This window comes from Asterias amurensis, chromosome 8 (assembly GCF_032118995.1).
Source record: "Asterias amurensis chromosome 8, ASM3211899v1".
NCBI classification, from domain to species: domain Eukaryota; kingdom Metazoa; phylum Echinodermata; class Asteroidea; order Forcipulatida; family Asteriidae; genus Asterias; species Asterias amurensis.
The window spans coordinates 9,911,169-9,934,861 of record NC_092655.1 but is presented as its reverse complement, the minus strand read 5'-3'; the positions used below and the strand labels follow the sequence as shown (position 1 = coordinate 9,934,861).

At 38.9% G+C, this 23,693-nt stretch overlaps 1 protein-coding gene and 1 long non-coding RNA gene across 2 annotated transcripts; both read right to left on the bottom strand.

Moving 5' to 3' along the window:
* Positions 1 to 2,558: 2,558 nt before the first annotated feature.
* Positions 2,559 to 4,666, bottom strand: LOC139940421 (uncharacterized). Its single transcript, XR_011786447.1, has 3 exons — positions 4,549 to 4,666; positions 3,707 to 3,792; positions 2,559 to 3,334 (listed from the first exon to the last, which is right to left on the bottom strand). It is a non-coding gene; the product is annotated as an uncharacterized lncRNA (long non-coding RNA).
* A 1,067-nt stretch (positions 4,667 to 5,733) lies between these two features.
* On the bottom strand, positions 5,734 to 21,615 carry LOC139940846 (adhesion G-protein coupled receptor G7-like). Its single transcript, XM_071937226.1, has 18 exons — positions 21,543 to 21,615; positions 20,569 to 20,721; positions 18,880 to 19,143; positions 18,269 to 18,499; positions 17,772 to 17,888; positions 17,312 to 17,439; positions 15,877 to 16,023; positions 14,635 to 15,019; positions 14,111 to 14,274; positions 13,452 to 13,628; positions 12,304 to 12,434; positions 11,891 to 11,990; positions 11,034 to 11,199; positions 10,492 to 10,558; positions 9,729 to 9,999; positions 9,008 to 9,106; positions 6,315 to 6,554; positions 5,734 to 5,853 (listed from the first exon to the last, which is right to left on the bottom strand). Exons 1-18 carry the CDS (start codon positions 21,613 to 21,615, stop codon positions 5,734 to 5,736), a joined length of 3,033 nt encoding a protein of 1,010 aa, XP_071793327.1.
* Positions 21,616 to 23,693: the final 2,078 nt, after the last annotated feature.

Sequence of the window (23,693 nt, the reverse complement as noted above, 5' to 3'; positions counted from 1 at the left end):
CTCTTCCACTCCACTGATAGTAACCTGACTTGTCATTTTGTCACCTAGGTCTTCGTTGGTGCGCTAAAATCATTGGTGTATCCCATCGTGGAGCCACCCCCCCCCCCCCGAACCCTCCCACAACTGTAACTCTACCCCCCCCCCCCCCCCTCTGTGGTTATACTGACATGCATGCATACATACAATATTCGCTAAATTGCTATATGAATTGTTTTCTCCAGTCAGAAACAGGTGCGGACTGAGGCAGGTGTTAACAGACCAAGACAAGGAATGGCTCCAGGCAGACCCTGCAGCGAGCAGCAAGCAACCGTCAATGCCAAGCTTCAAGAGTCATTGATGGAACTGGTTCATGCTTTAGGCGTCTTAGGATTTAAAGACTGTGACCACCAGATGGCTGATGAAGATCTATTTGCTGAACGACTAAAGGTAAGTGAAAACTTGACCGGACTTTCTCCAGTGCTGCCCCCCCCCCCCCCCCCTAACTTTGGAACTCTCTTCCCAGCTACATTCGCTCTCCACAGAGCATAGAACAATTCAAAGATCTGCTAAAGTTCCATTTGTTTTCCATTGCCTATTGTTCAGTTAATCCTTTCGTTTGCCTATTAGTAGTTTATTTATTGTTAATTTGTTGCTCTTTGCATTTTGGTTTTTGTAAAGCGCATTGGTATTTCTTTCAGTTATGAAATGCACTATAAAAGAATTAACTTTTATTATTATTATTTGTTATTGTTATTATTATTATTAAATTCGACCTCCACTTTTAACCATGTGTTGCCGGCTCCGCCCCTGTCAGATTTACACGACTGGCATTGGATACATGCAGCCAGGTGGCGTTAGGAAAACGTGTCTCAGTTGAAATATTGATTTCATACTTTTTGCAGAGCAAAAATTGTGGACAGATTGGAGGTCACTTTTGGACAAAGTAAGAAAAACGGGCGTTTATCCGACCTCCACTTTTGAAGATTTCCTTGTGCGATTGACCTAATTGAAAAAATGGTAGACGTTATTTCCCCCTTTTTTAATCTATCGAGAATCTGCCATTTAATTAGGTAACATTTATGGAAACTCCATACTTTTTTAAAAACAGCTTTCTAGTGAGATGTACTGAAGACACTGTGACCAGATGGCTGAAGAAGATCTACTGGCTAAACGACCAAAGGTAAGAGAAACAATGCTAGATATTCAACCTTCACTCTAAAACCCTGCGTTGCCCCACCTCCGTCATATTTATATACGTGTCCCTTTAAGTTCACTTGAGGCTTTCTTGGTTACCTACCAGATATGTATAATAATTTAGTAATAATTATTTTGAACCAATTCAGGTGCTTTTGTTATAATAACCAGTCCGGTACTTTGTTAATAATGATGTAGTGGATTATAATCCTATGCTGCAAAATACTGTACAAATTACCTCTATTGGCACATGGAAGACATTTTGCCTCTCTTAAGCCGGCCACAGGTCAACCTTAAATTTTGTGCCCCCTTAGCAAACCGTCGGCAACACCTAGACAAAATATGCTCGGGTCACAACAACTGAGAAATCATGCGCCTGCGATTGGTTCCCGACCATCGAGATCACGTCGTACAAGTTAAAATCGTTCTACTCCTGCGACTGTTAATTTTTTCGGGCGGCGACTGTTTTCAGATTGTCTTACAATCATTAACTTCTCCACTATACTCCTTATGTTGTCTTGATTACATTAATTGACTGAATATATCTTTCACCGGACGAAGACAATGCAATGGCTACTGTAGTTTATTAGAGAGTCCATTTTGGATACATACAAACTATACAAAATGCCTGACAGAGTGGCAACACCAAAACTGCTTTTAAATGGTTCACCTTTTTGACAGGTTTATTAGTTGGTTGGATAACCCAGCAAACATAATAACGTGCCCTGAACGTCGCTACGACGTTATTTGAATGTTGGGAGAACGTTTTTATTTAACGTTGTACGGACGGATAAGTGTGGAGTTTTGTCAACGTCTAGATAACGTCGCGTCATGACGTAACATAATAACGTTTTGAAAACGTTAAATCTTCACGTTTTGATAAAGTTATTTCTGAACGTGATTGTGACGTATTTATATAACGTCATCAACAGGAAAAACCCAACGTTATAAAAACGTTATTAAATGCTTTAAATAAATGTAAATTTATCACAAAAAATCAAGACACATGCATACCAAAGTGCTTTTGGCTCTCTTAACATCTTTAATTGCATACAAATCATTTCATAGAAAAGACAGCAAAACTTTAAAGCATGGTTAAATATAACTCAAAATGCGTTGTATAATAAAAATGGCAAAGTTGGAGATTTACAGTTAAATGGTCTGTATACGTTTGGCAATGACTCTACAAATTCAAGGCAATAAAAAACAACTGTATTGTCAGAAGTTCAGCAGCTGTAGGCAGTGTAATGCATTTTGAGAAACGTTTAACTTCGAAGTTCTCCGGTTATAGAAAAAATAGATAACTTTTTATTCCCCAAAATTTAGATCTAAGAAATATTCTTCCTGTGTGGAAATAATCGTCCTGTTTTTTCCCGGTGAAATCTCCAAAACACAAACATCTTTTGAAGTGAAATATTCACAGAGGGTTAGTTTTATTGTATTTATCTACATGTATATATTATATTATATACACATACAGTAAGTTCCATACCATTGTTACTGAAACTCACTGCTTGTTCTAATCTAGTTGTAGATACATCGTACCATAAAACTAACCTGTGAAAATTCATGTGGGAAGAATATATAGTCTGCAATTTGAACACCCAATCTGAGAAGCGTTTCTGGCAGAAACACTCATCAGCTTCAAAATGTTTTTCCAAAACCACATTACTTCAAAGTGAACTGTTTCTCAAAATGTTTCTTACCAGGTAATTTTATTGCCAAATGTATAACAACCCTTTGAAAACAAACGTTTTTAAAGTTAACTTTAAACATAGTTCCAATTGTCTTCAGATTTCAAAAGTAAAAATACAGTGCCATTTTAATGAATACCCACACAAATTGTTTTTGTTTTTTTTACATTTGGATGGAGCAAAATCTAGTGTGAATGGCAAAGTTGTTGAGGAGGAATGTTGAATTTAGAACTTTTTTGAACATATTGAATAATGTTAAATACTGTTCTTGTTTAAATTTCTTCATTTAGTGCATCTACGTTTTTAAATCAGTAACAAAAGCTCAGCTTTGAGATAAAATGTTAAAAAGGGTTTGGGGAAAAAAGGATAGCAGGCAGCAAGTGGTACACGGCAAAATTGTCGATGGATTAGTCAGAATCACCAAGGGTCACCACATCCGAAAAGGTAGGTATTCCTCAACAAGGTTCCTAAATGTAAAAGAAAATGTGAAACAAAGAGAAAATTGAGTCATTTTGACCTTTCCCACAAAATGTGTACATGTATTTCCTTTATCAATGTACACATGTATATCGGTTCATCCATGTCGGGTCAACAAGAACGAGTTTGACATTGTTATTTTCTAATGTATACATCGTGAAACATAACTGTCCATATGTACCTGCACATTATCAAAATGTCTATGGACTGAAAACATGTTCCATTAATCTTTGTATAGGATAGTGAATACCTTTTGTCTTTAAGCTATCTAGTTTTTTTTTACAATATAATAGGCGTTGCCAACATTTCCATTGAGAGTATTTCACATACAAAGCTACAGCATGCACATGTAACTCACTAACCTGTACTTGGGCCCAACTTTTGTTGTGGGGAAATTTTTAGGTGTCAAGAAGATGAGATGGCCTCCTCTAACTTTTTCAGCAAGCTCCTAAAAGTAAAATAAAAACATTTTAAAGAAAAACATAAAGTAATTGGGGTGGTCATTCGAAATGGTAAAACTAAGCATTTTCATTCCTTCTACCCAGTACCCACATATTGTTTGTCTCAGCTAACAAAATTAACTGTAATTGATCAACAAACCTTTTTTTAAATGCTGCCGTTTCATTAAAAAAAGGTAAATCAATGAACATTAAAAAAGCATCAATCATGCTTCACTATTCCATATATGCTTTCTGAAAAAAATACAAATGTTGGTTCCTTTCAGTTACCCCTTAATTACTCCTTCAACAATATTAATTATATATATAAATTGATGAAATACTTTTCCTTTTACCGTAGCTGATTTGTGGAAAGCACAATAACAGTAACACACACAAATTGGTGCCCTCATAAGTAAGCATAATAATATATTAAATTAAACATCATGGCGTCGAAAAGCAGTCAATTTTCCTCAAAAATCTGTGGTTCACAATTATTCTACTCTGGGACAAAGGATACAGAGTAAACTGATGTCAAAGAGCACGGAGGAAGACCAAACACGAAGATTGGTTGGCCGTATTCTAGCTACCTCTGCCATGGCCCATTGTATGTGTAAAAATGTCTCATTGTATTGTTGTCTGGAGATGTACACACGACGTACATGAATGATTACATATATAGACAATCGTGATAACCAAAGAAAATACTTGTTTTTGTACGGAAAACACAACAAGATAAAGGAAGTTTTTGTATGTAGAATACTTACCATTGTCGAGAAGATGGCAACTTAACAACCGATGTAAATTTGGTCGGCGTAACGTACAGGCTAGGAGAAGAATACGACGGTTGAACGGCGGAAGTGCAGCATAACATTTGAACAATCCCCCACAATCCTCCGCGCGGATTGTAGCCTCGTACTTTATATGAGAATTTCCTTTTTTAATAATTGTATGAAGTTTTTTATTATTAATCTTTTTGTTCTTTACTAACACCTATATGAGTGTCGTTATTTTTTTATTTATAAAATATTACCATAAAATAATATTATAATAAAAAATATTATTTTTTATTGAAAACGTTTTGTAGAGGACGTCTGCATGACCGCGGTCATCTGCCTCGTGGTATACAACGTTGATACAACGTTATATCTGTACGTTGCCCACGTGCCCCGAGGATACACGTCGTGCGACACATGCCAGTGAACTGTCAAAACACTGTTCGGTAACTTTGTTAAAACAAGTTTCCACAACGTCCCACTATCAGACGATGAAAACTACGTCGTTGCAAAGTGAGTTGTACGTTGCCAAATAACCTGACGAAGGTACAACATTCAAGCAACGTTGCCAAACAAAGCTAAAGTGACTTTATTAAGACGTTGTGAAAACACAAAGCCACAACTCTCAGATAACGTTTTGCACAGAACATTCACATAACGTTTGTATATGACGTTTAAAAAACGTTAGACAAAAGTTGTATCTAAGTTATGAAGTAACGTGACGAAACCAAAACCTTCTGACAACGTTGCATAACAATATTCACAGGACGTTTTTATACGATGTTAAAACATAACGTTTTTATAACGTTGTATTTATGTCAATGTGTAACAAGACCAAACTGCAACCTTTTGGCAACGTTGTAGGTTAGTTGTGTTTTAGTTGGGAAGCAACATTACCAAAATACAACTTCACAGTAACGTTACGATGACGTTACGTGTTTGCTGGGAAAGTGCTTGTTTCATGTAAATGAACGAAATCTTGTCCCTTAGTTAACTTCACCACTATACTCCTTATGTTGTCTTGATTACATTAACTGACTGAATATTATATCTACCACTATATGATAATGCTGAAGAGGGTTCATTTCTGATACCCATCAAGAATTATTTTACTACACCATTTCACTGTATACTGATCAAAACATTTCCAAGCATGAACATTTGTAAACAACAACATCACGTGGTTGAAGATCTCATTATTATGTAAGTAATGGTAGCTCCAAGAGGATCCAGTAGTTTGAGATGCACTTGTGGTAACACCACGTGGTAGAACATCTCATATCTGAGTAGTGATGTCTATGAGATGAACCAAGAAGGGTTATACTAAAATAGCAAATCTTCGTCTCTGCTTAGCATTTGTAAGTCTGTAATTAGCATATGTCCGTCTTTAATTAGGGTATGTCCGTCTCTGCTCAGCGTATCTCTATCTCTACTAAGCGCATCTCAACCTCTAGTTAGTGTATCGCCGTCTTTACTTGGCATAATCTGCATCTGTACTTAGCGCATCTCTGTCTCTAGTAAGCGTATCTCCGTCTCTGCTTAGCGTATCCCCGTCTGTTCTTGGCGTCTCCCTGCCTTTACTTGGCGTATCCTTGTCTCTACTTAGCGTATCTCAATCTGTACTACGTATCTTCATCTCTGCTTAGCGTCTCTCCGTCTCTACTTAGCGTATCTCCGTCTCTACTTTTATAGCGTATGTTTGTCTCTGCTTAGCTTATCTCTATCTATACTTAAGGTATCTCCGTCTCTACATGTACTTGGCGAATCTCTGTCTCTACTTCGCGTATCTCCGTCTCTGCCTCACGAGGTGCTGCAGATACCGATATGTCTAAGTTAGTGGTTGGAGCGGTAGACATGGTAATGGGTGCAGTCTGAGATGTTGTTAGACTAGTAGGCTTCTCATCGCGATGGATGGGCAATCGACATTCACGCCCACAGCAGATACGTCTCAGATATGGGGCAATTGCCACTCGAACCTCTTCACGTCGGGCACTAGTCTTGGTTCCAAGACCATTGGTGTTGCGCGGTCACACACAACCAACGTTCCGATTATGCACGGCAAAAACTGTCCACGCTTGTAATGAACGAACGCTAGCGGGCGCTGTTTCTCTGATTTACGGATCTCACCATGTCCTGTGCTCACCATGGTCTTGGATATTTGCAAATTGAAGGCGTGGCCAGACTATGTAAATTACTTTTAATGTATGCAATATTCATATCACGTGACGAATTGAAGATGACTATTCAAACTAGATCGAGTCAAAGGTCAATATGATCGGCGGTCTTTTTTTAATAATCTTTGCTCAAAGAGTGATTCCGTGGTCATTATAGGCCTATTAAAAGGAAAACAGTGAAATTTTAAGTATAGGTACCTATTCAGATTATGGATACGTGACGATTTGAAATCGTAAATAATGGTCAAAAATCGAACGTAAAATTAGCATTCAGAGAGTCCGTGTATCGGACGCTGTATGGCCCCACGGCGTGGAGCAATCGGAACGTGAAATAAGCCTTGTGGAATATCACGTACCGCCCATGCCGTGTCTCGTGGGGTTGAAGGTGTTAAATCCCAGGCGCTATGAACTCCCAGCTTGCGGGTGTCGAATCCGTTGTTTCTTATGATCGCAACGTTCCAGTATGCTCCACTTTAATTCATGGCCCCTAATTTCTTTTTGTTATGAGTTTTCAGGTAATTTTGATGATGTCAAAACCTAGGAATATCGCATATTGTTATATTGACAGTGTTATTGTGTGAGTAGCTTAAAAAAATTATGAGAATTTTTTATAAAAGGTTTAAATAAAAATAATGCTAAAACAAAATTCCCTCAAAGCATAATTTTGTCAAACAAAGTATTATTTTTTTTAATTCTGTGAATGAAGAGTTGTTTTTGAGGTAATGATTAAACTGGGCAACTAGTGGAATTTAATGACCCGACTATTCGCCTCAAATAACTGGGAGTTGAATAGCAGTAGTCGCCACTGGACAAGCAATCAAAACTCGAAATTTCTCATGAGTTATTCCAAAAGATATTGTTACGACTACATTCCCAAAAAATGTTATTTGGTTACGTTCCAAGCTACGCAGCTACTCGGCTACGTTTACGTTCCAAGATACGCTTAGGTCTACGTTCCTTCAAGTTACACTATAATATCAAAAGGTATATGTTTTCAAGCCCGAGTCAAGCTACGCTTACATTCCAAGATACGCAGCTACGTTTACGTTCCAAGATACGCTTAGGTCTACGTTCCTTCAAGTTACACTATAATATCAAAAAGTACGCTTCCAAGCCCGAGTCAAGCTATGCCTACGTTCAAAGATACGCAGCTGCGTTTATGTTCCAAGATGCTACGCTTCAGTCCAAGATATGCTTACGTTCCAAAAGATGTCAACGTTCCAAGCTACACAGCTACTCAGCTGCGCTTACAGATCTGCTTACGTTCCTTCAAGTTACGCCATAATATCAAAAGGTACGCTTTCAATCCCATGTCAAGTTACGCTTACGTTCCAAGATACGCAGCTATGAATTATGTTCCAAGATATGCTTACGCTCCACCAAAAGATACTGTTATGTTCCAAGCTACGCAGCTACTCAGCTACGCTTATACACTCCAAGATACTAATAGGTTACGCTACAATATCAAAAAGTACCCTTTCAATCCCAAGTCAAGCTACGCTTACGTTCCAAGATATGCAGCTACGGTTACGTTTCAAAATACGTTCTCACAAAGATGCTTTTGAATCCCTCAAGATTTCCTTCCCCCAAGATTAAAAAACTTTCACTGTGAATAACACTACAGGGCCCACCAGTTAATATCTGTTTGGCAGAAAATACTGTACACAATTTCTTTACTATCCAAAAATTTACTTGGGCACTACAAAATTTCAAATTTAATTAAAAATTGGCTGGCAACCAGTTTCTGCTAAGCAATACTATTTTGTGCTAACTATAAGCAAATTGTTTAGCCAATACAGGCTTCATCAGTGTGGGTCCTGGCACGTCGGGAGCATAACGCCACGATCGCATTTCAAGCTGCATATCATGGCAATGCAGGTGTCTGGATCTGGACATTATACACAGAAATGTTTGTGCTGGTACCACAAACCTTTCATCGTATTTCCACCCTGTGTCAAAGTTTCAAATCCTACTGATCTGGACATTATTATACTCCGATAAAAACATATATACCCACACACAGAGTAAAGCAAAAGTCATGCAATGGAATTACTGCATGCATTGTACACTACATGCACAACACTGATGAATTATTCATGAGCCAACCGCAACGCAGCCTCTGATTGGCTCCACCGGAAAGTCGGGGGAGATTTGCCGAAAAACAATAAAAAAGTTAAGACCCGTCGTTGCAAATATTCAAGACCATGGTGAGATCTAAATCAGAGAAACAGAGCGCCCGCTAGCGTTCGTTCATTACAAGCGTGGACAGTTTTTGCCGTGCATAATCGGAACGTTGGTTGTGTGTGACCGCGCAACACCAATGGTCTTGGGACCAAGACTAGTCGGGCACAGAACATGACACCCACAAGCACACCCTACCAAAATAACATTGAAAGGAGATAATTTCACACTTAGGTTTAATACTTACAAACGTTAAGAAGTAACTTTATTCAGTAAACTTGTTGGTACAACCATGTGTAAATCTCTTATGGGAGGAACATTGGCTCTGACAAGAGCCATTGGTTTTAAGGTTTCAATCAGTATAGACCATGTGAACTTTGTTTACAATAAATGTTACCTTGCACATTCTTTGGATTTTCTGGCAGGCAAGATACTGCTCTGGTCATAGTGGAAAGTTGACATTTTGTGTCATAGTTTCCACAGAAATCTGAGTTATGAAAGTAAAAGCTGGACAAGTTTTGAGATGTGCCCCCTTTCATCATATCCAACGTTGATAAGAATTAGACAGTGCAATCTCCGTTAAATATAAGATTTTATGTTTCCTTCCATTAGACTGTGTACAAATCGTTTCCTTCAGGAAGTCCAGGCTCTGTGGCTCTTTTTTAAACATATGATGTCACAGGTCACATCGTCTATACCCTGTACGTCTTTAGAGAAGACAGTAATGGTTTAAAGATTATACTTTTCACCCAAACACTGATGTAGAATTTCATGAGTATATTGCTCTTTATTAGCTCATAAATACAATGAACATACCTGCAAGGAGTTAGTCAGACAGAAGAGGAGCTGGAAGGCAAAAGTTGCCCCTTCAATGGCCAGGAACCCAAAGCACCAAGTTAAGCCCATGAGGGCTGAGATTCCCACAGCATTCTGGAGACGTTTGGTTATTTGCTCTGACCGAGATGTCTCTTTGACCTTGATGAGACTGCGCATGACCAGGATGAAAGTGATGACGTTGTGGAGGAGGATGAGAGCGATTGGGGTGAGGAGACCGAGGTACATGGCCAGACCAGGAGAGATGAAGCAACTACAGTCAAAAGGAGAACACAAAAAAGTCAGCTGTCAAATCAGTTTAGATTATTGAGGATGTAATGTCATCTGCTGTTTTATAAACTGGGGGTTTGTGGTAAAACCCTGGAACTATTATTGTACAGTTTTGGGGTCTGATTAGAATCAGTGTTTCATGACTCATTTTGTCGGGTTTTATTCTGATGGCTACACCATTTACTATAGTAAACTCTCCTGGAAGAAGTTGTGGCTCTCAAAAGACCCCAATGTTTCGACTATTAGTTATGCCAGCTGTTGTCAGGAGACTGAACAGGGGCCTTTAGTCTTGGCTGCGCTGATTGTCAACAAGAAAAATAGGGGCATTGTAAGATGGTATCAGTTTCAAAACCTTGTGTTGAATCTTAAGTAGGAAATTACAAGGATGTTGGAAGAGTATTAGAGCTTTTTGCCATAGGTTCTCTGATTTCCATCAAGAACAAGAGGGCATTGTAGACGGTGTTGGATGACTTACTAATGTTCATTCCGGTAGAAGTCTGTCGCTGCTGATAGTGTTATTATCAGTAGGATAAAAGGAGATCCTGGAGAGTGAAATAAGAAGAAGAAAAAAACGGCAATGAACATTGTTTACAAATAACCTTTGCTTAAACTTTCATCTGTATTATAAACTTTCTTATTTGTCTATTTCCCCTTCATAAAATGTTTCAAACTGTAGTCTTCCTCTCTGCCTATAAAGTGGTGGGTAGCCGTGTTAGTAGGATTATTGCAAACATGAAAACAAAGCTACAGCATTGAGTAATTGGTATCCTTTGTTTAGATTATGCAGGACTGCATAAACCTTGGTTTTTCTTCATGGGGTAGTTGCTACGAACGCTCATGCAGATATTTATTTATTACTAGTTAGTCATTTAAGTGCCAAACATTATTTGCCTTAGTATTGTAATTTAGGATTTGAATGACAAAGCAACAATGATGGTTGTTTCATGATAAAAACTCTGAGGTGTTTTCATCAAGCTTGGACAAGTTGTAAAAACCCATCATATTGTGAAGGCTTACCCCAAGCAAGAAGTCCAGCTTTGACCATGTACAGGGGAGTGTCCTCAGGGAACACCTTAACGGTGCTGACGTACATATTCCTGGCTTCAACAGCCATCCACATCATGGTGGTCAGAGTCAAGTAGTGTAGCAGAGCACCAACAAATACACACCCTCCTCCAGAGCCCTGATTGACAATAATTCAGTGGCAAAAACTGGGTTTACTTAGAAGGTTTGAATTTGTTGCTTCTGATGGTTTTAGAAGGGGCTACATTTATGAGATAGCTATAATGTAAAGCACAAGATTATTATCATCTACAAATACAAAAATTGGGATTTTTCATGTACGTACATAATAGATCGAGTACTTACACTACCATGTACGTACACAATAAGTCTCAAAATATTGTGTATGTACGCACTTATTATCATGTACGTACAAGATAGTAATCGTGTACGAACACAAAAGTTATCGCAGTTGTACATGTAAATAATAACTTTAGACTAAACGTGTACGTACATGATAATTAAGATGTTTGTACATAATAAGTCAGGGGGTAATCATTTACGTACAAGATAATTATCGTATACGTACATAATGCTTATAATGTACGTACACTATCCGGTACGTACATAATAAGCATCAATATCCAGCTTGGATAGTTATCTTGTAGGTATACGATAAGAGCAGGTTTTTGTTTATTCATGTGGCGACCTCCATAGCTCAGATTGGAATATATAGGCTAACTGTGTTTATAAAATCGCACAGATTTGTACACGCAGCGTAAAGGATTGGCCAATGAACAACCTCCTTTTGACCTCTGGGTGGGGGCGCCCTACTAAAATGACGTCATGTGCATGAGGACTATTATACTTACTCTAGCATTGTCCACACCAGCCAGGAACACGAGGTAGAGCAGTAGCAAGGAGAAGCAGAAGTGGATGAAAATTTGACGAGATTTGCCGGTTCGCAGTTTCCTGGAAGGAAATACGTTCAAGCAATTATATACATCTTTATCTTCAACGGAAGGTACAACTTTGGTAATTGTCAAAGACCAGTCTGCTCACTTGGTATATCCCAACATAAGCATACAAAACAAGCCTGTAAAAATTTGAGCTAAATTGGTCATCGAAGTTAGGAGAAAATTATGAGAGAAAAAACACCCTCGTTGGACGAATTTGTGTTCTTTTAGATAGAAATAAAAGACTTCTGGTTTGTGTGCAGTTTTGAGTGCACTGATGACTTTTTGTCTTGGGAACAATTAGAATGTGCCTTTAAAGACTGTCTTACCTTATGGAGAGGTATATTACCAGGGTAAGAGACAGAGCAATGACCGATAGAGCACCTCCTATTTGGCTGATTACATCAAGTGCTGGGGTGAAGGAGAGACCATCCTCTGTACGTTTTTGACCCTTCACATCCTGTGCAAAGTAAAGAGACAAAAACATGTTGGACCATGTTGGAATTATGGCCCATGTTGGAATCATGGCCCATTCTGGAATCATGAACATGTTGGAATTATCAACACTACTCCCAACTGATGACTTAATAATAATTGCTTCCCTTCTTACAGCGTGTGATCGTTTTACAGCATGTTTAAGACATTGCATTAGCTGTAGGCAAAATGCTGAATGCACCAATTGATGACGTCATATTTAGCAATGATGACCTTCTTGCATCTTGTGATCGTTTTACAGTATGTTTTAGACATTGTTATATCTGTAGGCAAAATGCTGAATGTACTAAATGATGACGTCATAATTAGCAATGATTTCCTTCTTCCATCGTGTGATCGTTGTACAGCATGTTTTACACATTGCATTAATAGCTAGGCAAAGAGCTGAGTTTACCAATTGATGACGTCATAACTAGCAATGATTTCCTTCTTCCATCGTGTAATCGTTTTACAGCATGTTTAAGACATTGCATTAGCTGTAGGCAAAATGCTGAATGTACCAATTGGTGACGTCATAATTAAAAATGAACAAACTGAGCACAATTCTCAACATCCAACTGGAGAAAAATCCTTTGAAGGTCTCTCCTTTCAACTTAAAGATACAGGAAGACTTATCACTAGCTGCGTTTAAATACCCCTAAATTACCCAAACAGTAATATGCAAACATCCACTGGGGACAGGTCATTTACTCAAGCTGCACCGACACTTTGGAATGATTTACCATCAGGCATTCAGTCTCTTTCGGTTTCTCAGGCTAAGCTGAAGACTTTTGTTTTTAAACAAGCTTTTGGCTAATTTGTTATTATTTTAACAACAATATTGTTTTGATTTTACTCTATTTGCTGTTTTTCTCGATTGTGCTGATTTTTAAGCTGTTGTAGATTTTTGAAATGCGCTTTTGAACATTTTATGGTGAACGGCGCATAACACATGTGGTTTTATTTTTATTATTATTATAATAAAAACAAAGGGAGCCCTTACCATGAGTATGGCAAAGTTAGTGGCGTGGTCACATTCACAGGAGATTTTATCAGTGGTTGTGTTTGCTCGTTTGCACCCATCAGTTGACCAAGAACCAGCTTCATCCTCTTCGCTACCAAACTCCCAGAATGTACATTGGATGGTGTCCAAGTCCTCCTCAGATGCATTGGTTGGTGTCTGATGAGGGTGAAAAAATACCTTAGTTAAGATTTTTTTTGAAATATTTATGAAAAGGGTCCTCCAATCAGACACTTTCTTAAAACAAAAGACAAAAAAATCTGAGAGAGTTAATGTGTGTTGTTTGTGTGCAAGTGTGAGCAGTTACACATGCAAAATTTGTTGTTATTTCATTATCATCATTATTACGTACACAAAAGTATTCGTGTACGTACACGGTAGCGATCGCGTACGTACAAGACAGTTATCGTGTACGTACATGATACTTGTCAAGTAGGTCGTTATTACTATTAAAAAGATTTATTAAGCGACTTTCAAAGATACCAATTGATGCGATTTACAACAACAAAAACAAGCTCAATAAAACATTTTTAAAAGAAATGCAAAAAAAACCACAAACAAGCGCCACAAAAAATAAAAAAAGCCATTACTAAAACATTAGAGAAACTTCACTTGAATTTGCACAAAGTTATTAAACTTACCTTGAAGTCTATAACCACTGGATCAGTTAGGTTTTTTAGCTCGACACCTTCCACTGCCAGTGAAACGACGGACCCAGCGACCTTTGATGTCAAGTTCTTAACGCCCGTTTGGAACAACGTGTCATCAGCGTAGACTATGAAACTAATCTTCAATGACGCGTTAGCTTTAAAGTCAATCAAACATTCATGAAACAATTACTGAAACAAAACTTCGTTTAATAAACACTTTGATGTGACCACTTAAGAACATTTTGATTCCTCTGAACAAACTGAACAATACAGGATGCTATTGTGAGACCTTTAAAGACGGTTTGTGGTGTGACATAATAATCAATTATAATATGCACAAACTTTCAAATAAAAAATGGACTTTAAAGGGACAGTATAATAATGCCCTTAGTTATACATAGTTTTTGTTTTAAGGAAACCTCATTTTCTTTAAAGGGAACAAGACTTTTGGGATCATAGTGATTTAACTTCTAAACAACAGTGTAATGACCACTGCAGTGGTTCCATATCATTACCAATGGCTGGCGGCAAATGGTCAAGAATGCTCGCTGGTAACTGAATCGATGCAACAACATCCTTCGGTACTTCGCTGGCATCCGTGAATGTCTTGACCTCAGTGCCATCTAGAGAGCCCTCTTGTGGTGACCTCGAGCCAGCTGACTCCTGTTGTACTGACGCAAAGCTGAATCCATTACTTGCTTTCTGTGGGTCAATGCTCACAGCTTTGACATGGATGGTTTTTTGTTGTATGCTGACATTTCCTCCTTGCTGAAGGGTCAGGGAAACTTGTTGTTGTACGGACTTGACGATGGCCGAGGAGGTCGTGCTGTCCGCGGTGCCTTGGCTCTCTTGAACATTCGTGATGACATTGGCAACTGTCTGAATAACAGCCTTGGTCACCTTTAAAAGAGATATCACCAAGTCATACACAGGCAGTTTTACATTGCGGTAACCTTTAATCAATCAATCAATCACGACAAACTGTATTCACCTCTTACAGTTTACCGCAAACAAAATTGGGTTTCCCATATTCTATCTTACAAAAACAGGTGAAGCTCTTAAAGTTCTATCCTCAGACAGGCCTGATCGACATAGTCTATATGCACCCCCTGGCAGTTTGACTCATGGACACTGAAATTCCAGCTAGAAAACACTTTCTACATAGCCTTGTGCGTAACTGCATTTTTACAGCGTGAACACATACTTATTAACATGACAAAACAAAACAAAATTTATCTTTGTAAAAAAAAAAATCAAACTGTCTGAAAAATATGTTAGCTTCAAAATGAGTTATCCTTGTTTTCTGACGGTTTATACTGGCTGCAGACTGGAGCGGCAGCCGTGTAAATGTGACAGGGCTGGGGCGTCGCTTTGTTAAGCTGATAAAGTCTTATGGACTCATACAAAACAAAACAATGGAGTCATATATATCTCAAACGAATAAGTCGAAATACAATATGAAAATCATATGTTCAGCCTGTTTCAGTAACAATGTGGCATCTGCAGTTAATCGGTGTTGTCATCCATCTAATAGGTTGATAAATTAAATTTAAATAAGAACGTAACTAGTTTCAGTGATTCCTCAATACAAAAACAGCAAAGACAAAGTTGCTGTTCAACGATCGTCTTTAATTTCTTACGAGTTAAGACTTCCATTAGCTTTTAAAGAAAAAGAGAGGAAATTATGCTTTCTTGGTGATGTTATTCCTTCAAAGTTATGGAAATAGAGAAGTTCTTATTAATAACAATATAAATACCTCTACATCCCCTGATTCTGCCTTGACAATGTTTTCTAAAATCGTTGAAATATCCTCGACGTTTTCATCGCTAGAATCTGAAGATGAGAAAGTCTGATTAGACAGAAACACAGCCACTTCTTTTGCGTTTCCTGCACTGACAGGGACCTGCAATGCAAAATACAAATGTTATTAGACACAACACCCAATGGTTTGGGTACAATCTTGAGTTATATCTTAAATTTCAAAGAAGTCAGACATAATTGTTTTCTCCTAGCACGTGCTTGCTTTCTTGCTTTATAATTCGAGCAATGTCCTCGAATCACGATGGTTCCCCATGCCTTTCTGTCCACATTGCCGACTTGAAATCTGCCGATTCCAGTCCCGTGTCCATCTTGAGAATACCAGTGTACGTTATTGCCGGTCTACCAGGTTTCCTCCTCCAATGCTTAGGGTACACAGAACATTATTGGACACTGGTTCGTCTTTGCATCCTGTATTAGTGGCCAGCAAAACGCATCCTTCTCTGTCTGTTTTTTTGTTGAGAGCTTGGGTAGGTTCCCATATAATAAAACTTTGTTGGTCATATGTCGACTTCAGTGGATGTTAAGAGCTGTTCTTAATAGCCTTGTTTAGCACCCATTTATTTGCTTTTCCAGTTTTGGAGTGTTCATTCTCCACAGCCGCATAACAGCACGGCATACTGTTGCAAGGAAGAGGCGCTCCTTGAGCCTTCTAGGAAGGCTAGATTTCCACATTTTGGTGAGCTTGTTGCATGCCCTCCATGCTGATGCTATGCGTGATTTTATGTACTTTTCCTAGCACGTTTGATTGTCACAAACTAAAGTAAACCATCTTGCGTATGTGCTCACAAATCTGTGACTAAAACATATATAAGCCACAAAGCTATTTTGTCACAATTTGTGCAGGTTTGTTTGAGTATTTGAAATCAAGATATCAAGTGATTTATTTTTACGTTTATCCGAACCGTAATAATGTAAACGTATAACGTACGATATTCATTTGAAGACAACAACACTGTCTCGTAATAGAGCACTTCATTGTACTCAAAGCGCTCGAACACAGAGAAGCATTTTAAGTTTTAAGTCGCCAGACACACAAGGCCTGAAGGCCACTGCAAGGTGTGGACTACAATTTTTTTCCAGAGGCCGTTGCCACCTACTCCTTTAGGGCTGAAACAGGGTTTCAGGGTTACCCCTTTTACAGTCCATACCAACTGTTTTACGTCCCATCCGAATAAACTCGAACCCACCCTGCTAATCAGAAACGCAAGAACTTGAGTCCCGTGCATTTGACCGTTTGACTCGCCACTTGTACTTGTGTCATTCCTTGGAGAAATTAAACAAACTTAAACCTCGTACACTACAGAATGTGTTAAGGCTTCTAACATTGAACTGGAAACTGAGAGACTTATCACTAAAGACTCAAATCTCACCTTCACGACTTCTTCAACACTGATGGTCTTCACTGATTCGCCACAGCTTTGTATCACGTGATCTTCCCAAGAAAAATACAGGGGAGATGCATCTGTTGAACAATTCCTGATGGCTTCCGGATGACCAGCTATTTGTGTAGGAATTAGAATAATGGTTATCACGTACTTGATTTGTTGTTGTTGCTGTTGCTGTCGCTGCTGCTGCTGCTGTCGCTGTCGCTGCTGCTGCTGCTGCTGCTGCTGCTGTGATGTTGTTGTCGTGTGGCATTGTCGTTTATGTCATTTTAAAGTCGTCGTTGTTATTATTATTATTATTATTGTTATTATTATTATTATTATTATTATTATTATTTTTTTTTTTTTTTTTGGGGGGGGCGTTGCTTGGGGTTTGGGCGGGGGGGGGGCTTAGAAAACACAGCTGACATCACTCTAAAATGTTCAATATCTCATTGTCACGAACCTTTTTTAGTCAGAAGTTCACATCTCTGAACTGACTTTGCCTCAGTTCCAGCAATCGTGGCCAGCCATGACAGGTCACCATGTTGGGTATCATTGGTTTTGTCATTCACACATTGACCTAAACAAAAAAAGACAGTTACGTAGAAAATGACTAGTCAGCACATTTAATGTAGTCGGCACTTTCTAAATGATCACTACGGTAGTTCAGTGGTTTGACTGCAGGGCTTGCAATCTCAAGGTTGTGGGTTCGAATTCCTCTGCTAACCGCTGATTTCACATTGACTAGAGTAAGTGTTGTCGTCTAATAACTGAATCACAATTTCTTGATTTGTGCAGTTCATAATCTTAGACGTTAAACCAATGTTTGTATGAGATAGATTGGCTGTTGCCAGCTTAGTGTTTATATCCCCTTGTGGGAGTTTGCCGAGTTCCCTTTAGCGGGAAGATCATTCAAACAAACAAACAAACTAATCAAAACTTGGATATTGCTTTACTTACCAACAACACTGACGTTAAAAGAACATGTCAACTGAAGATTGTTGACCCCAAACCACTGGTTGTATGTCACATTGCGTGTCCCAATCACAAATAAATCTCCGGACTTGGCAGTCGAGGTGAAGTTTGACCCGTCCCATCCGGTTACATCCGGATCATTCCAGAACACACTGGATGAGTTTTCACCAGGACTGGCTGGTACTACCTCAAGCACCGGACATGTTAGGCTGACCTCTGTATGAATAGAAACAAAACAAAGAATGTTCACCATTTGCCACAAAATGAATTCAAGTATTTAACGAGGTTCTTGACATTTTAAAACCGAAGACCAAGCTGTTCAGCGTGGCAACAAAGTCCGGCAAAGCAATGGCTTTAATTAGAATATTGTTTTTTAATGTCCGCATTATATAGTAATTTAAGTAACTGCAGTAGTTCCGATTCATAGACTTTTCTATTCCGTTGTAAATAACCTCGGTATCTCCAACTGAGAAAGTTCCGTATCCTTCTTAGTATTCTTCGTACAGAAATTGTGTTGAACGTGGGTTTAGTAGCTGTTATTCTCATGAAAGAATGAACAATAGAGATTGACATTGGCAAATTCCAATCCAACAAACCTGTGACTGTGACGGTGAAGTTACAGAAGTTGTGATTCCCAGACGTGTCTGTTCCATTGTACATCACCTTGGTATCTCCAACTGAGAAAGTTCCGTATCCATCTTGATGACATTCATCGGAGACGGTTGCTAAGCAACCAAACACCACATCAACAGAATGATCATAAACTCCGGAAGTCTGGTTAGATGAGTCTGAATCTGAATGGGCTGGATGGGTCCTCGGGTAAGAATCCGTAGTCGTGATGAATCCACTACCTTCCGTATCTACATTATGATAGTTTAAAATAAGGGAATCAATGTGTGGTGAAGAGGTTTTCAACTAGTGGTTTAAACCCAACGAGGCCTGGTGCTTGATAACTTTACCGAGACGAAGTCGAGGTAAATTATCAAGAACCAGGCCTCGACGGGTTTAAACCACTAGTTGAAAACCGATTCAACACGCTTTGATTTCCATTCATAAATACCTTTATCGGTCAATAAACATCAACACTTTTGGTCAAAAAGTAAAATAAATGCAAAAACTGTAACTGTTTAATGATTTCTTTTAACACAACACCCCTCCAGTAATGAAATGGTAAGGCCCTCCGCCGCCCTTGGGTAAACAACTCCTTATAAGGGAATGCTGTGCGCGTCGCGCGTATCGCGTGATGTGGCACAACTGTTTCAGCCGTTACTCTCGACCAATAGGAATAAAGAAACTGTCTTATAAGCGTGTCACGCCCATGTTTCAACACTTTTTACTGGTCATAAACAAAGGTATATACACACCCATGTGACGCGCTCTCCACCAAAAGGAATAGCGAAACTGTCTGAGGTATTTATGAATGTTTTTTAACTGATGGGTTTTTGTCGACAACTGGAACCGTGCGATTGTTCAATTAATCCTAAATAATTGTAGATGTATACGATAATCCTAAAACGTGAAAATTTTCATTCAAAAGAAGTTTTGAGAAATTGCCCACAAATCTAGAGCCAATTATGTCCACGCAGGAACAATAATCCCTATTAGGATTACACATCTGATAAACGGTACTGACAGAAACGTTTTTCTGATGCAATTTAGGGGGTATAAAAACTGATACATTTTTGCTATTTACTAATTCTGGTTTACAAAGGTACATTAATCCTATTATTATTTTACATAATGCATGCTTTTTGAACGTATAAGCCGCCCCCTTTTTTTCTTCTTTTTACTTTGGGGCAGGTCAGAAAAAGGGTACTGACTTGATGCTTTGTCATGTGAATCTAAACAGACTGCATTGGGGTCCATGGGTGAAGTGCCGTAGTCGTGATCTCACGATGTGATAACTCAAAATTAATTTAAAGATGGTGTTTATTGAAATTCTATACGTTTCTTTGTCACACCCTTGTATTTTCAGTTTCTTTTTCCACATACGAAATTGCATGCTGTATCCTTTCATTATGTGGCAAACTCTCCGTCGTTTTCCCTCCACTTTGCCCGTGGTTCTCTTGCTGAACTGTTCTCTTTGTCTTCGATTCATTTTGTCAATAACGTGTGCAAGCTTGTGTATCAGTGTCCTCTTTTGTGTTAACGTTTGAATGTGCATAACTACCCATCCAAGTAAGAAGTAGCAACAACCTGAATTGTTTAAGCGTTTTCTTGTGGGGTTTCTAATCGACATGCGTTAAAGATCCAAGAGACTATGAGACTATGCCTGTTGCACCCACCTGGCTCACACGTCACTGAAGCATCCTCTGAATGGTCACAATTGTGGACACCCCAGCCCCAGAAAGCACAATCTTGCAATCTTTCTTCATTTCCACCACATTGTACATCGTCCATGAGTATTTGACCTACTCCATCTCCAAAGTCCGTAACGTCTGAAGGTACAGGTGAAATATAACTAAAAAGGTTAAGTAATAATGACAACAACAACTTGGTTTCTCTCGAAATAGCATTTCGTCTCTCGAAAAAGTATTGCGTAACATCGGACAATTATTTCGTCACTCTTAATATTATATTACCTAGAGGGATCGAAAAAGGTATTTAGAGAGAATTTACCAACTTTAAGGACGAAATAATATTGCATACACGTAATATAATCAGTTCGTTCGAACAAAGTAATGTGTCGAGGGAACGAAATAATACAGCTGGTATGGAGTCCTTGATTTGCCAAATCCATATCTGGAATATCGCTTTCCCTGTTATTTCTCGTACCATTGCATCAAGTTGAAATTCACTGACTCTCTTTATCGAGCTATATGGGCGAAACTTACAAAATACATCACAGAATAATTTACTTTTGAGGCCAACAAATGCACCAACAGGCTGTAGTTAGAAAATTCATATTTACAAAAATCATGCTGCAAGGCCAATACTTGATGCAAACCTATATATGGGGAGGCGATGAGCAACTCGCCAATCGCCTCAAACTTCATAGAAAACCGCGAAATAAGCAAACTTTCCGGATTTGTTGTATCTCTATGGCATCAACTCACCCAGCTGAGAAATGTCACTATACGTAACAGAGAGCAAGGGGGCTCAGCACTCACTGGGGAGTAGCAGAGATGCTTCAAAGGGTTGTAAGTTATGTCTTTGTAATTAATTAATTAAGAGGATAGAACATTGGTCCAAAACTGATATAATGCCACAACGGCTCATAATTATAGGGCTTTATCATGTCCATTCATGGGCTTCGTACCAAGGGATGATGATGATGATGATGACGAATACCACGCTCCGCTAAAGCCAAGTTGTCTGCACACAACGTTCATGTCTCTGATGCCCCAGCGATCATCACATACAGTGCCCCATTGGCCATCATAGAATACTTCAACTCTACCTAGCTGCTCGCTTCAGAGGGAACGCTTCCACCAACAAGCCGGACATCAGCTATTTTGGAGAAAAAAGAGTTGATAAATTGATGAATGAAACCTTTACATCTAAATGGTGTTACGTTTCGTTAACTTAAAAAAGAATGACCAACAACAGTAGCTGAAAGGGTCACTGGTAAAAATACATGAAGAAATAAAAACAATCACATTATCGTATCATAGACAATACAACAAAATGCAAGAGGAAGATCCATTAACTGTAGTTTCATGTTGGTACAACGGTTGTTAGTTCTTCCACTACACATAGTCTCCTTTCTGTCTTTGAAGACTGAGTCAATGCACTCAACCTTCACTTTTATTTCACAAATGCCGATAATAATATGAGACTAAAGTCAACTGTCTTCATTGGAACAATTCTTGAACTTTAAGATGAAAAACAATTGCTTTTACTTTGTGACTGTTGTTCTCATCTCTGGAATCATACTTGATATTCAACTAGGGAAAATTGCCTTATCTTTCGTTCCAGACCAGACCTTCGTTTTTATATTTTACTTTCTGGCATTTCAGCAAAAAGGAAGACGGAAACAAGTACTGACCAGACTTGTCTGGGAAGACTGGAGGGATCCATGTATAAGATACGTCAGGTGTGGTTGATAACACAGGGATGATGACGTCAGTAGGACAGTTGATTGTAAGAGGTCCTATGTTAAAACAAATGCAAAACGCAATGCATCAGTCACTGAAACGAAAGCTCAATAAAGGCGGTCTCCTTCCTCAGGATTAAACTCGCTAAGCTGAAGAACGGGCTAGTTTAAGTCTTTTAGTGTCATTTCTTAATGAAAAATATCTAAAATGACTTTTGATCTTTATTAAAGACACTGGACACTATTGGTAATTGTCAAAGACCAGTCTTCTCCCACCCGAGTGTGCCGGTGCAAATTTGAACCACGCCAATGTTTTACTTTGGCGGTAATCGATGATTTTTGGTCAATATATGACGTCACTTTTGCTCAAAAAAGTTGTAATTCCCAAGGTTTTGCGAATTTTACATGACTCCACACAGGAAAGTTGTTCAGGATGCTCAACTTGGTCGATTTGCACCGTCAACACGCGATTTCCAAAGTTGACTATTAGAAAAACAAGATGGCCGCTCTTCCCTTTTCCCTGCCCGGGGAATAACCTTTTTAATTTTCGAGGCACCCCGAAAAGCCGAATTAGCGTGATAACTTCTTGCCGATACCCCACCCGAGTGTGCCGGTGCAAATTTGAAGCACGCCAATGTTTTACTTTGGCGGTAATCGACGATTTTTGGTCAATATATGACGTCACTTTTGCACAAAAAAGTTGTAATTCCCAAGGTTTTGCGAATTTTGCATGACTCCACACAGGAAAGTTGTTCAGGATGCTCAACTTGGTCGATTTGCACCGTCAACACGCGATTTCCAGAGTTGACTATTAGAAAAACAAGATGGCCGCTCTTCCCTTTTCCCTGCCCGGGGAATAAACTTTTTAATTGTCGAGCTCCCGAATAGCCGAATTAGCGTGATTACTTCTTGCGGATACCCCACCCGAGTGTGCCGGTGCAAATTTGAACCCCGTCAATGTTTTACTTTGGCGGTAATCGACGATTTTTGGTCAAATTATGACGTCACTTTTGCACCAAAAAGTTGTAATTCCCAAGGTTTTGCGAATTTTGCATGACTCCACACAGCAAAGTTGTTCAGGATGCTCAACTTGGTCGATTTGCACCGTCAAAACGCGATTTCCAGAGTTGACTAGTAGAAAAACAAGATGGCCGCTCTTCCCTTTTCCCTGCCCGGGGAATAAACTTTTTAAATTTCGAGGCACCCCGAAAAGCCGAATTAGCGTGATTACTTCACGCGGATACCCCACCCGAGTGTGCCGGTGCAAATTTGAAGCACGCCAATGTTTTACTTTGGCGGTAATCGAAGATTTTTGGTCAAATTATGACGTCACTTTTGCACCAAAAAGTTGTAATTCCCAAGGTTTTGCGAATT

Coding starts and splice junctions, on each gene's coding strand:
- LOC139940846 (XM_071937226.1), bottom strand. CDS start 21,615: ATGAACGTTGTGTGCAGACAACTTGGCTTTAGCGGAGCGTGGTATTCG. Junction 17,889..18,268: donor TTTTAACGTCAGTGTTGTTG/GTAAGTAAAGCA, acceptor TTTTTTGTTTAG/GTCAATGTGTGAATGACAAA. Junction 5,854..6,314: donor TAGAGACAGAGATTCGCCAA/GTACATGTAGAG, acceptor TTCATCTCATAG/ACATCACTACTCAGATATGA.